The 13,842-nt window shown below is 34.2% G+C and overlaps 1 protein-coding gene across 1 annotated transcript in view; it reads right to left on the bottom strand.

Annotated features, from left to right (window-relative positions):
• Positions 1–13,842, bottom strand: part of MSH4 (mutS homolog 4) — a 96,941-nt gene that overhangs the window by 29,008 nt on the left and 54,091 nt on the right. Inside the window, exons 10-15 of the mRNA XM_060006030.1 lie at positions 13,633–13,697; positions 12,337–12,506; positions 8,370–8,506; positions 7,266–7,369; positions 5,883–6,007; positions 4,448–4,648 (exon numbers count right to left, since the gene is read on the bottom strand). Of these exons, the coding sequence (XP_059862013.1) occupies positions 4,448–4,648; positions 5,883–6,007; positions 7,266–7,369; positions 8,370–8,506; positions 12,337–12,506; positions 13,633–13,697 (802 nt within the window). The remainder of the gene's footprint in view (positions 1–4,447; positions 4,649–5,882; positions 6,008–7,265; positions 7,370–8,369; positions 8,507–12,336; positions 12,507–13,632; positions 13,698–13,842) is intronic.

The raw sequence follows: 13,842 nt of genomic DNA, 5'->3' as shown, positions 1-13,842 counted from the left end.
CAACTAAGCCAGTGCGCCACAACTACTGAGCCTGCGCTTTAGAGCCCATAAGCCACAACTACTGAACCCATGTGCCACAACTACTGAAGCCCACACACCTAGAGCCCGTGCTCACAACAATAGAAGCCACCACAATGACAAGCCGTGCACCACAATGAAGAGTAGCCCCTGCTCGCCATAAATAGGGAAACCCCTGCGCACAGCAATGAAGATCCAACACAGCCAAAAGCAAATAAATTTTTAAAATAATCTTTAAAAAAAACACCTTTATAGATAGCAAAAGATAAGAGAATTCAGCACCACCAAACCAGCTTTACAACAAATGCTAAAGGAACTTCTCTTGGCAGGAAACACAAGAGAAGGAAAAGACCTACAAAAACAAAGTCAAAACAATTAAGAAAATGGTAATAGGACCATACATATCGATAATTACCTTAAATATAAATGGGTTAAGTGCTCCAACCAAAAGATACAGATTGGCTTAATGGGTACAAAAACAAGACCTGTACATATGCTCTCTACAAGAGACCCACTTCAGATCTAGGGACACATACAGACTGAAAATGAGGGGATGGGAAAAAGATATTCCATGCAAATGGAAAACAAAAGAAAGCTGGAGTAGCAATTCTCATATCAGAAAAATAGACTTTAAAATAAAGACTATTGTAAGAGACAAAGGACACTACATAATGACCAAAGGATCAATCCAAGAATGAGATATAACAACTGTAAATATTTACCCACCCAACATAGGAGCACCTCAATACATAAGGCAAATGCTAACAGCCTTAAACAGGGAAATCAAGAGTAACACAATAATAGTTGGTGACTTTAACACCCCACTTACACCAATCAACAAATCATCCAAACAGAAATTAAATAAGGAAACAAAAGTTTTAAATGACACATTAAACAAGATGGACCTAACTGATATTTATAGGACATTCCATCCAAAAACCACAGAATACACTTTCTTCTCAAGTGCTCATGGAACATTCTCCAGGAAAGACCATATCTTGGGTCACAAATCAAGCCTTGGTATATTTAAGAAAATTGAAATCATATCAAGTATCTTTCCCAATCACAACGCTATGAGACTAGATATCAATTACGGGGAAAAAAATAAAAAAAAACCAAACACGTGGAGGCTAAGCAATATGCTACTAAACAACCAAGAGATCACTGAAGAAATCAAAGAAGAAATCAAAAAATATCTAGAAACAAATGACAATGAAAACATGACGACCCAAAACCTATGGGATGCAGCAAAAGCAGTTCTAAGAGGGAAGTTTATAGCAATACAATCCTACCTCAAGAAACAAGAAAAATCTCAAATAAACAACCTAACCTTACACCTAAAGCAATTAGAGAAAGAAGAACAAAAAAACCCCAAAGTTCGCAGAAGGAAAGAAATCATAAAGATCAGACCAGAAATAAACGAAAAAGAAATGAAGGAAACAACAGCAAAGACCAATAAAAATAAAAGCTGGTTCTGTGAGAAGATACACAAAATTGATAAACCATTAGCCAGACTCATCAGGAAACAAAGGGAGAAGACTCAAATCAACAGAATTAGAAATGAAAAAGAAGTAACAACTGAAACTGCAGAAATACAAAGGATCATGAGAGACTACTACAAGCAGCTATATGTCAATAAATGGGACAACCTGGAAGAAATGGACAAATTCTTAGAAATGCACAAACTTTCAAGACTGAACCAGGAAGAAATAGAAAACATGAACAAGCCAATCACAAGCACTGAAATTGAAACTGTGATTAAAAATCTTCCAACAAACAAAAGTCCAGGACCAGATGGCTTCACAGGCAAATTCTATCAAACATTTAGAGAAGAGCTAACACGTATCCCTCTCAAACTCTTCCAAAATATAGCAGAGGGAGGAACACTCCCTAACTCATTCTACGATGCCACCATCACCCTGATACCAAAACCAGAAAAAGATGTCACAAAAAGAGAAAACTACAGGCCAATATCACTGAGGAACATAGATGCAAAAATCCTCAACAAAATGCTAGCAAACAGAATCCAACAGCACATTAAAAGGATCATACACCATGATCAAGTGGGGTTTATCCCTGGAATGCAAGGGATATATGCAATATATATTCAATATATGCAAATCAATCAATGTGATATACCATATTAAGAAACTGAAGTATTAAAAGCCATATGATAATCTCAATAGATGCAAGAAAAGCTTTTGACAACATTCAGCACCCATTTACGATAAAAACTCTCCAGAAAGTGGGCATAGAGGGAACCTACCTCAACATGATAAAAGCCATATATGACAAACCTACAGCCAACATCATTCTCAATGGTGAAAAACTGAAAGCATTTCCTCTAAGATCAGGAACAAGACAAGGTTGCCCACTCTCACCACTATTACTCAACATACTTTTGGAGGTTTTAGCCACTGCTGTCAGAGAAAACAACAAAATGAAATGAATCCAAGTAGGATAAGAAGAAGTAAAACTGTCACTGTTTACAGGTGACATGATACTATACATAGAAAATCCTAAAGATGCCACCAGGAAACTACTAGAGTTAATCAATGAATTTGGTAAAGTAGCAGGATATAAAATTAATGCACAGAAATCTCTTGCATTCCTATACACTAACAACAAAAAAACAGAATGAGAAATTAAGGCAACACTCCCATTTACCATAACAACAAAAACATAAAATACCTAGGAATAAATATACCTAAGGAGGCAAAAGACCTGCATGCAGAAAACTACAAGACACTGATGAAAGAAATCAAAGATGATACAAACAGATGGAAATATATACCATGTTCTTGGATTGGAAGAATCAATATTGTGAAAGTGACTATATTACCCAAAGCAGCTACAGATTCTAAGTAATCCCCATCAAATTACCAGTGGCATTTTTCACAGAACTAGAAAAAATTTGACAATTTGTATGGAAACACAAAAGACCTCAAATAGCCAAAGCAATCTTGAGAAAGAAAAATGGAACTGGAGGAATCAGGCTCCCTGACTTCAGACATACTACAAAGCTATAGTAATCAAGACAGTATGGTACTGGCACAAAAACAGAAATATAGATCAATGGAACAGGACAGAAAGCCCAGAGATAAACCCACGCACATATAGTCACCTTATCTTTGACAAAGGAGGCAAGAATATACAATGTAGAAAAGACAGCCTCTTCAATAAGTGGACCTGGGAAAACTGGACAGCTACATGTAAAAGAATGAAATTAGAATACTCCCTAACACCATACACAAAAATAAACTTCAAATGGATCAAATAAAATATTTGCAAACAAAGCAACTGAAAAAGGATTAACCTCCAGAATATACAAGGAACTCATGCAGCTCAATATCAAAAAAACAAACAACCTAATCGAAAATGGGCAGAAGACCTAAATAGACATTTCTCCAAAGAAGTTATACAGATTGCCAACAAACACATGAAAGGATGCTCAACATCACTAATCATTAGAGAAATGCAAATCAAAACTACAATGAGGTATTACCTCACTCTGGTCATAATGGCCATCATCAAAAAATGTACAAACAATAAATGCTGGAGAGGGTGTGGAGAAAAGGGAACCCTCCTACACTGTTTGTGGGCATGTAAATTGATACAGCCACAATGGAGAACAGTATGGAGGTTCCTTAAAACACTAAAAATAGAACTACCAAATGACCCAGCAATCCCACTACTGGGCACATACCCTGAGAAAACCATAATTCAAAAAGAGTCATGTACCACAATGTTCATTGCAGCACTATTTACAATAGCCAGGACATGGAAGCAACCTAAGTGTCCATTCACAGATGAGTGGATAAAGAAGATGTGACACATATATACAATGGAATATTATTGAGCCATAAAAAGAAACAAAATTGAGTTATTTGTAGTGAGGTGGATGAACCTAGAGTCTGTCATGCAGAGTGAAGTAATTCAGAAAGAGAAAAACAAATACTGTATGCTAACACATATATATGGAATCTAAAAAAAAAAAAAATGGTTCTGATGAACCTAGGGGCAGGACAGGAATAAAGGTGCAGACGTAGAGAATGGACTTGAGGACACGGGGAGGGGGAAGGGTAAGCTGGGACAAAGTGAGAGAGTAGCACTGACATATACACACTAACAAATGTAAAACAGATAGCTAGTGGGAAGCAGCTGCATAGCACAGGAAGATCAGCTTGGTGCTTTGTGACCACCCAGAAGGGTGGATAGGGAGGGTGCAAGGGAGATGCAAGAGGGAGTGGATATGGAGATATATGTAAGCAAACAGCTGATTCACTTTTTATACAGCAGAAACTAACAAAACATTGTAAAGCAATTATACTCCAATAAAGATGTTAAAAAAATAAAAATAAAACAGTGGGCACAAAATGTTTTAAATAGGGAGCAGAATTGGTAATTATAAAGTAAATCCACAACTTACCAATCTGGGCCATAATCTGACAAAGAGCAATCTGTTTCAAATATGTGGATTTCCCACTCATATTTGGTCCAGTTATGATAAAAAAATTACTCCCTTCTGTAATATAGGTATTGTTGGCAACAGGTTTTTCCACAGATATTTTTTCAAGTATGGGGTGCCATCCATGTTTGATTGCTAAAGTATCAGTAAACTCTGGCCGAACTAAAGAGAAAAATGTTTTTGAAAGATTAATATATTTATACTTAAAGATTTTGTGGTATGTACATACTGTTTATACTTCAGTGATTTTACCTGGGTCAATTTGGAACAATATCATTAAGGTATCATTTTATCTCCAATCCTTCTAAATTATAATTGACATAGTCTAATCACATCACAACTTTTATTCATTTCCAGAAAAATCTAAGACTTAGCTCCGTGTCATTGTGCTGGGCTCCAAAAGAGTTCATAACTTTTTCAGATTTGCATAAATTAAAATGAATCAATCAGCGATTGATAACACTTTTAAAATAATTAATTTACAAGTACTCTAAAATTGCACGTTTACTTAATCCTTGTCTTAAGCATTACTTCAAATTTGATATACTTAACTTTCTGAATGAGGTCTAAAAATAGAGTAAAACCAAATAAAAACAATTTTATGTCCAAAGTTATAGAAATTTTGTGTAAAAAGAAATCTCAGAGGGTAGAGAAAACAGACACAAAAGATTTGTTAATTTATATCAAGAAACAATGATCAGGTCTGTATAGATAATTTCTGAGGTGAAGAGGGTGGGAGGACAAGTAAAAATTAAAATGCTACATGCTTCTAGATGAAACACATGGATAAACTTGAAAGTATTCATTATAAAAGTGAGGCTGATTAGAAATTTTTTTTACTATTTTTAAATCATTCTTAACATCAAACATTCACTATTTATAAGTTCTGAGTTTTAGAATGGTCCCTCTCAAAATGGAGCAACATCAAATATCTTAATAGTTAAGAAAACTACTATTAAAATAGCTGATCTCTAATGTAAGGTTTTAACCCCAAAAGAGACATAAAAGATTGAAAAGTTTTGGCCTATATAATACCAATTGAAAAATTTAACATTTCCATAAGAAATACAGAAATATCAAAAATGAAAAAAATCTTTGTAAAATACCTTTTCTCATCATACAGTCTTTCTTATTTGGGGAAACTTTAAAGTTTCTTGCTGTTTTTTTTTCTTTGTGATTTCTCAATTTCTCAGTAAATAATTTTCTGACTTTTAAAAGAAAATTTAAGGATAATTTCACTTTCTGTATTTTGAGTCTTAGTCTAGGACCATAAGCAAGACATTGTATTTCAGGTAAAAAGAAAAAATGTAAACCATTCATAATTGTTACATAAAATTGCTTGAACGGAATACAAATTTCAGTACGCAACGTATTTATCCCAAAGAAAGTAACTTACCATAGTCAGAAAGAGTGCAGGCATGAGCAAATGACAGTAGCATATCCAGCATTGACACAGTGTCAGACAGTTTATGTAAGCAATGAATATGTTCATAAATCTCACTAAGCAGTTTGCACACTATCCTGAAAGTACATGTTTGGTAAGACAAGTAGTGCCTTTTACAGAGACACATACAATGCAATTGTAAAACAATATTAAATTCATTGTCTGAGGTAAAATAACATTCACATTTGAGTTGTACACTACAGGTAAAGTCTATTGTTCTATTGCCTCATTTTAGAGATGAGGAAATTGAAGCTTATACTCAAGGTCACAGTTACTTAGTAGCAAAGAATCCATCTTCTAGTGTGTTAACACCAAGTTTTTAAAATAACTCCTTTTATTAAATATTAATAAAATAAATTTTTATTAATAGAAATATTTTATATAGGTCAAAGCAAGCCCTCACTATACTTCAACAGATCCCATCTGCTAATAATTTTGTTTTTGCAATGTTAAATTCAACACAAAAGCTATTATGTATTTTCTCTCACCCATTCTCTCTCTTCCTCTCTCTCTCTCTTCTCTCTCTCTCTCTCTCTCTCTCTCACACACACACACACACACACACATATTCTAACATAATTATTTAAGCTTTTATGTGGCAGTTATCATATTGTGACATAATATAAAAGTTTTTCCCTTACGTGGAGAAATATGTTCCCCAGCTTACTATATCTTATAATCTTTTTGGTCTATGCTCTGAAATTGTTTTGAAAGCCCAACATTTATCTTTATCATCTCAGCTTACCAATGTCCTAGTTCTTATTTCTAGACACATTGCTACCGTTTCATGAACAGCAAAAGACTGGCATTATTGTGATATTGTTATGTAAGTACTAAGGCATGAGAATTTGAGGGCTTACATACTAAAGAAAAAGAATAAACCTAATGAAACTTATCTGGGCCCAAGATAAGCCCAGATGTGCCAAGTTCTACATCATGGTGGAATATATACTACAAAAGTATCAGTGGTACTACAGGTATTTCAAGCTCATGTCATTATGACATTTCTTAAAACTTTATGAAAAGAATGAATGAAGTACTGCTGAAATGTAGAAATTTGGTTGTGTATCAAACTTTTTCTATAACACAGTATAATGTGTTTGTTTGGTTTGATTTTGTAATTAAGATTTGCCCTGAATGTTCTGTGAGGCTCAGTGATCCCAATCACAGTGACAGACTTTAAAGTTTTAAATGGTTTTCCAGAAAATGGTCTTTCCTTGCTAACATTTGTAACTACAATTTTCCACAACCAGACAAAAAGTCAATTAATGAAACTTATAGTACCTCAAATTAAACGAGTTTAATTCAGTATTCAAAAATTTCAAGTGCTCTTACATGTAAGTCATGTGATAGATTTCTCTCAAAGACTCTTGGCATCTTTCATTCATTTTAATTAAATCTGCTGATGTAAAGCTGTAAGAATTTTTCACTTTAGAAATCTGCTAGGAGATTAAAAAATAAATGTCAAGATACATATATACTCTTATGAAATAAAACATACAGATTTAAAACAATAGAAGTATAGGTACTTCAGTTAATCACTTTAATTTTTCAGGTAATAATCTCACAAAAAATCCCAAATAATGTTTGTGAAAGAGAAAAGGAAGATCACTTCTAAAGTTAAAGCAGAATTTTTTAACCTGGTCCATCTGACATGACTATTTTTACAGGCCTTAAAGTAGCCATGTAGAAATGTTAAAACACTACATCTTATTACCAAGTAATAATATGCATGGTAGATAGTAATCCTCACTCCCTCTCTGATCCCTCCCTGTCTTAGCCCTTGGCCCATATCCAAACCTCACTCAATCTCTAACCCCATTACTAACTCTCAGCCCATTCTTTACTTCATCCATCCCTCATTGTATTACTTGGTAATACAATAGGTATTTTAAAGACCCAAAAGTTGAACGGTTTGTTTTTGTCAAAAGGTACTCCCTGGGGGCAGAGAAAACAAAGTGGGTTAGACTTTCCCAAACTGGTATATTGTGGAGGAGTTAACATGTTTATAGAAAAAAATATCACCCTGGCCCAAAGGTTTGGCAATACGAGATTTTAAAAAATCAAGCAAATTTCTCTACTCTAGGACTTTTATTAAACCTTTAATAGGCAGATGTGCATTGAGAAGAGGTAGTACAGTACTTTCCAAACGTCTTTGATCAAAACTTCCTTTTGGACTTTCTTTCTTCATTTTCCTTTTTTTAGCCATATCAAGCTCCCAGAACTGTGGGAAACACTGTGTTTGGTATTTTTCTAAAAAATCTTCTCAATTGCTTTTCGATTAGTAAAGCTATTAGGTGGGTGAGTAGTAGTAAGAGAAGCAATACACAAAACATTCAGAAATTTGTCATGTAATACTCAAGAAGTGCCTGAAAATATGTAAATGCAATTCTGTAAAATCAGAAACAATAATTTCCTAACCAAAACTCTAGAATGAACCTTAATAAACTCTGAAGGAAGCTGATCATTGGGTAGGGCTGTACAGTCTGTAGTCATCTGAATGAAAAATCCTCGAGCAGAGCTAAAACTTGTCCTTAAAGGAAGACTATATTTTTCTGCAAGCTGCGATATCATTCCTAGTGACCAGAAACAAGAAAAACAAAGAAATTTAATGAGAAAAATTACTCTTCATGTTTAAAAAAATCATATAACTTTTTCTTGTTATTTTATATATAAGTAGGAAGGCCTTGTTACCTTTTTCTTTTTTTTTGAAGTATAGTTGTTTTACAACATTGCATTTGTTTCATGTGTGCAACATAGTGATCCAGTGGGATTTTTTTGCACATTATAGGTTATTACAAGATATTGAATATAATTCCATGTTATATAGTAAATCCTTATCACTTATCTATTTTATGTATACTAGTTTGTATCTGTTAATTCCATACTCTTAATTTGTCCCTCCCTCCCTCTCTCCTGTGGTAACCATGAGTTTGTGTTCTATGTGAATCTGTTCCCATTTTGTATATAGATTCATTTGTATTATTTTTTATTTTTTTCAACTTTGAAGGCAGGAAAGTTTTTTTAATGACATTTAATACAAGAGACCCATTGTCTACTCCTGGATATCTCTGTGTCTCCTAAGAGAAGACACTTGTGAGTCCAATTAAAACTCAACTTAAGCCACTAACTTGTGGTCACAACTGTGTCATTCATCTGTGTTTGCCCCACCATGGTGTCGAGCCCACTGCTCTGTTCAGGGCTGGTTGGTGTTCTACCAATGTCTGCCAATTTAATAAATGACTGAATAAACGAAAAAGTGAATGAGAAAAACTTAGAGCCTTAGCCAGGTTCTCCTTCTGATCATTTAGATGGTGCTTACTTCCAAATTAACTGAGAAGGACCTGGTCCTAGAATAAAAATAAATAGCTTACTAAAAAGTAAAAAAGTTTAAAAAAGTTAAAAAAGTAAAAAACTAGTTTTTTTTTTTAAAGAAAGGCCAATAAAAACAAAACCAGAAAATCAAAGAAATTATAGAAGGTTCCACTTTCAGCTAGGATATTAAAAAGTCACAAAAAACCATCAGTGCCACTGTAACCATGAGAAAACAATAAATTTAGAAATCTTCTGTCATAAAAGATACTGAAAGAGATCCAGACACAAGTCTAAATGAATGGAATTCCAACGAGAGACAAGCCCTAGATGACTGGGCGTGAGTAAGTGGAAGGCAGCTGCTGTTGGTAAAGAAGCTCTGATGGGATGAGGAGGAATGAGCCACATTTCAACCAGCCAGGCCTGGCTGCTTGGCAGATTGGAAAACAGAGAGACAGCCAGCTCTCACTGTAGCCCATTCTCCCTCCCAATATTTTTTTAAGTTAATTTTTATTGTAGTATAGTTGCTTTACAATGTTGTGTAAGTTTCTACTGTACAGCAAAATGAATCAGCTATACATACACATATATCCCCTTTTTTGGATTTCCTTCCCATTTAGGTCACCACAGTGCATTAAGTAGAGTTCCCTGTGCTACACAGTATGTTCTCATTAATTATCTATTTTACATATAGTATCAATAGTGTATAGTGTCAATCCCAATCTACTAATCATCCCACCACCCCCACTCTCCCTCTTGGTATCCCTACGTTTGTTCTCTACATCAGTGTCTCTATTTCTGCTTTGCAAATAAAATCATCTATACCATTTTCTAGATTCTATGTATATGCATTAATATACAGTATTTGTTTCTCTTTCTGACTTACTCCACTCTAGGTCCAACCACATCTCTACAAATGACCCAATTTTGTTCCTTTTTATGGCTGAGTAATATTCTGTTGTATATATGGACCACACCTTCTTCACCCATTCCTCTGTTGATGGACATTTCGGCTGCTTCCATGTCCTTGCTATTGTAAATAGTGCTGCAGTGAACATTGGGGTGCATGTGTCTTTTTGAATTATTGTTTTCTCTGGGTATATGCCCTATAGTGGGATTGCTGGGTCACACAGTAGCTCTATTTTTCATTTTTTAAGCAACAGCCATACTGTTTTCCATAGTGGCTGTATCAATTTACATTCCCACCAACAGTGCAAGAGGGTTCCCTTTTCTCCACACCCTCTCCAGCATTTATTTTTTATAGATTTTTTGGTGATGGCCATTCTGACCTGTGTGAGGTGATCTCAGTGTAGTTTTTTTTTTTTTTTTTTTTTGCAGTACGCGGGCCTCTCACTGTTGTGGCCTCTCCCGTTGCAGAGCACAGGCTCCGGACGCGCAGGCTCAGCGGCCACGGCTCATGGGCCCAGCCGCTCCGCAGCACGTGGGATCTTCCCAGACCAGGGCACGAACCCGTGTCCCCTGCATTGGCAGGTGGACTCTCAACCACTGCGCCACCAGGGAAGCCCCTCATTGTAGTTTTGATTCACAGTTCTCTAATAATTAGTGACGCTGAGCATCTTTTCATGTGTCTCTTGGCCATCTGTATGTTTTCCTGGAGAAATGTCTGTTTAGGTCTTCTGCCCATTTTTTGTTTGGGTTGTTCGTTTCTTTGATATTGAGTAGCATGAGCTGCTTGTATATTTTGGAGATTAAACCTTTGTCAATTGCTTCATTTGCAAATATTTTCTCACATTCTGAGGGTTGTCTTTTCATCTTGTTTTTTGTTTCCTTTGCTATGCAAAGGCTTTTAAGTTTCATTAGGTCCCATTTGGTTTTGTTTTTATTTTCATTACTCTAAGAGGTGAGTCAAAAAAGATCTTGCTGTGATTTATGTCAAAGAGTGTTCTGCCTATGTTTTCCTGTAAGAGTTTTATAGTGTCTGGCCTTACATTTAGGTCTTTAATCCATTTTGAGTTCAATGATTAATTCTTATCAATTCTTCCTTCAACCTCTGCATCTCTCTCTTCTCATATACACCCTAAATAATGCTTTGTTAACTTGTAATAGCTTAAAATAGTTCCTCTTTCCATTGCGCCACTCAAATTCATTCAACATATCTTCTTGATCAATTTCACTCCATAGAGCAAAAACATCTCAGTGCCTCTTCATTCTCCTTGGGAAACATCTCCAATCTGGCCTTCGAAAACGAAATTCTGATCCCCAGTCTACATTTCTGACCTTATCTCTTAGTAGCTCTGTAAGGAAATGCCCTATACCATCCTAACAAATTTCCTTAAGGTTTCCTCAGGCCATTGTGCTTCAGTATGTACCACTGCCAGAGGGCAGAATTCCTTTTTAGGCTATTCTACTAAAAATATTCCCATCCTCTATGCCTCCACACCCAGTCACACTCTGACCCCTCTGACCTACTATTTTTTTCTTCATATATCTTAAATCCATGTGAAATTATGTACTATATATGATTGATGTACTTTATATATCAATATGGATATATATATATCCATATATATATATACACACACATACATATGTGTGTATGTTTATTATCTGTCTCTACTACTATTATAGCTCCATGAGGACAGGGACTTTGTTCTGTTCACTATGTATTCCCAGTACCTAGGACAGTGTCTATATTAACTAGGAGATTAGTAAATTCACAAAATGAATTACTGTACTAGCTGAAATGCTACCTCTTCTAGACAAACATGATATCTCTTCCTCCAATGAAACCCTTTAGCACTGATAGCCAGTACTTTTCATGCAATTTATACTCAACATTGTATGAAGGTAAACTACTCTCCTAGCCTTCATGTAACCCTATATTTAAATTTGAAGGAACTCTAAATTTAAGTTTGTAGAAAAGAAGGGACACATTATAACACTGTGAGATCTTTTTTTTTTTAAGGCTCCTTAAATGATAGTATCTGTTAACATTATCTGTTATTTGTTTTGGTAACAAAAAATAAATTTAAAATATGCATCGTTAATATAATCAGCAAAAAAAGCACATGTCCTAAAAAATTTTGTTTAATTTCTAAAAAACAGAATAAATATGTTCAAGTAATTACATTACCTGCTATGTCATCTACAATCTCTGTATATGTTCTTCTGGCTATGTCAAGAAATTCATTTATGTTAGACCTCACTGCATAGCACTTCTGAGTCCTCATGTTCAGGCATCCTTTCATGTATCTTGCATCATCATTAATTACTGTTTTAATCTTGTCAAGTATGATTACAAACCTAAAAAAGAACATTATAGGCAATAAGTCAAACAGTTATGTTAATTGATAATTTGAACAACAGTTAACGATAGCAAATAACATATTTTCTTAAAATTATTGCTAAAAATTATTTTGCAAATAAATAAACAATATATATAAAATTACATAAATTAGGACTGTGACTACATCAATTGTAAACTATTTCATCAGTCATAACTACTCTCCTAAAATAACATAAGACCACCAAAAACAATCCTACAACTGATGATAAACAGATCTCCCAAATTACACATATCAACTGTGTCTGTGAATATAAAATATATCCTTGAAGCACTTTATAAAAATTCTGGCTTCATGCTCATTGACTCAATAAACATTTACTTATACCATGTAGCAATCACTGTGCTAGGTGCAGGGATTCAAAGAAGGATTAACATATGGTCCTTGCCCTCAGTTGGTGCAAGGGAGATTAAGCATATTATGAGACAGTATAACAGGAACCTTTCAATCATCAGTGTCTAAGTGCAGTGATCATGCAGACCAGAAGTCTGGTAACACCTATTTTCCTAACCTTTTATTTTACAGTATTCTGTTCTGTATTTATCTGTAATAATTCGGTTTTATTAACCTCATTTTGTGACCTCACATAAGGTGTGAATCTTGAATCAATAAAATAACAGCTTTTAAGTATCACAAGCCATTTTGTTCAAGAACCAAGGTGCCACTGCTAAAAGCAATACTAAAATTAAACTGTAATTAGATCTTATTCAGTATTCATATAGACTATTCTTTGGTTACATTAAGTCCTTCATGATTTAACACAAAAGAATAATGTATTTTTATATTTGCAAGTCTTTCCATGGAGAATAGTTAAAAAGAAAAAGAAATATTAAAATTTTGTATGATTTCAACTTTTAATGCTATTATAATTGTCCATTAACACAAACCCTCAATGTGCTGTTACCCTATTTATTGGTATTTATAAAATATAATATATAAATAAATTTTTAATGAACAGTTTAAAATTTCTGTTAACCAAAGCTCAATTAATTGTTCTATAGAATATAATTAGAGTTCTTAAAATCAGTTATGATCAGGAAGAAAGAAATAATCTGCTGTTTTATTAACAGTTGAATGACAAAGACCTCTTATCTTCCAAGGAACCATAGTAAGCTCTTAATAAAGGTGTGTTACAGTTCTTCAGAGTAATCTATTAAAGAATAAAGAAAAAGATAATTAAGGATAATAAATTACGACATTATTCAAACAAAGCATTTTAGACTTGTTTGGTACTTTACATTTTACCAAGTATTTTCTTGCTTCATCTTCTCATTTATATACTCATAACAGAAATT

Source organism: Delphinus delphis, chromosome 1 (assembly GCF_949987515.2).
Source record: "Delphinus delphis chromosome 1, mDelDel1.2, whole genome shotgun sequence".
In the NCBI taxonomy this organism is placed as follows: Eukaryota; Metazoa; Chordata; class Mammalia; order Artiodactyla; family Delphinidae; genus Delphinus; species Delphinus delphis.
The sequence above is the reverse complement of the archived record's forward strand: the minus strand, read 5'-3'. Positions and strand labels throughout refer to the sequence as shown.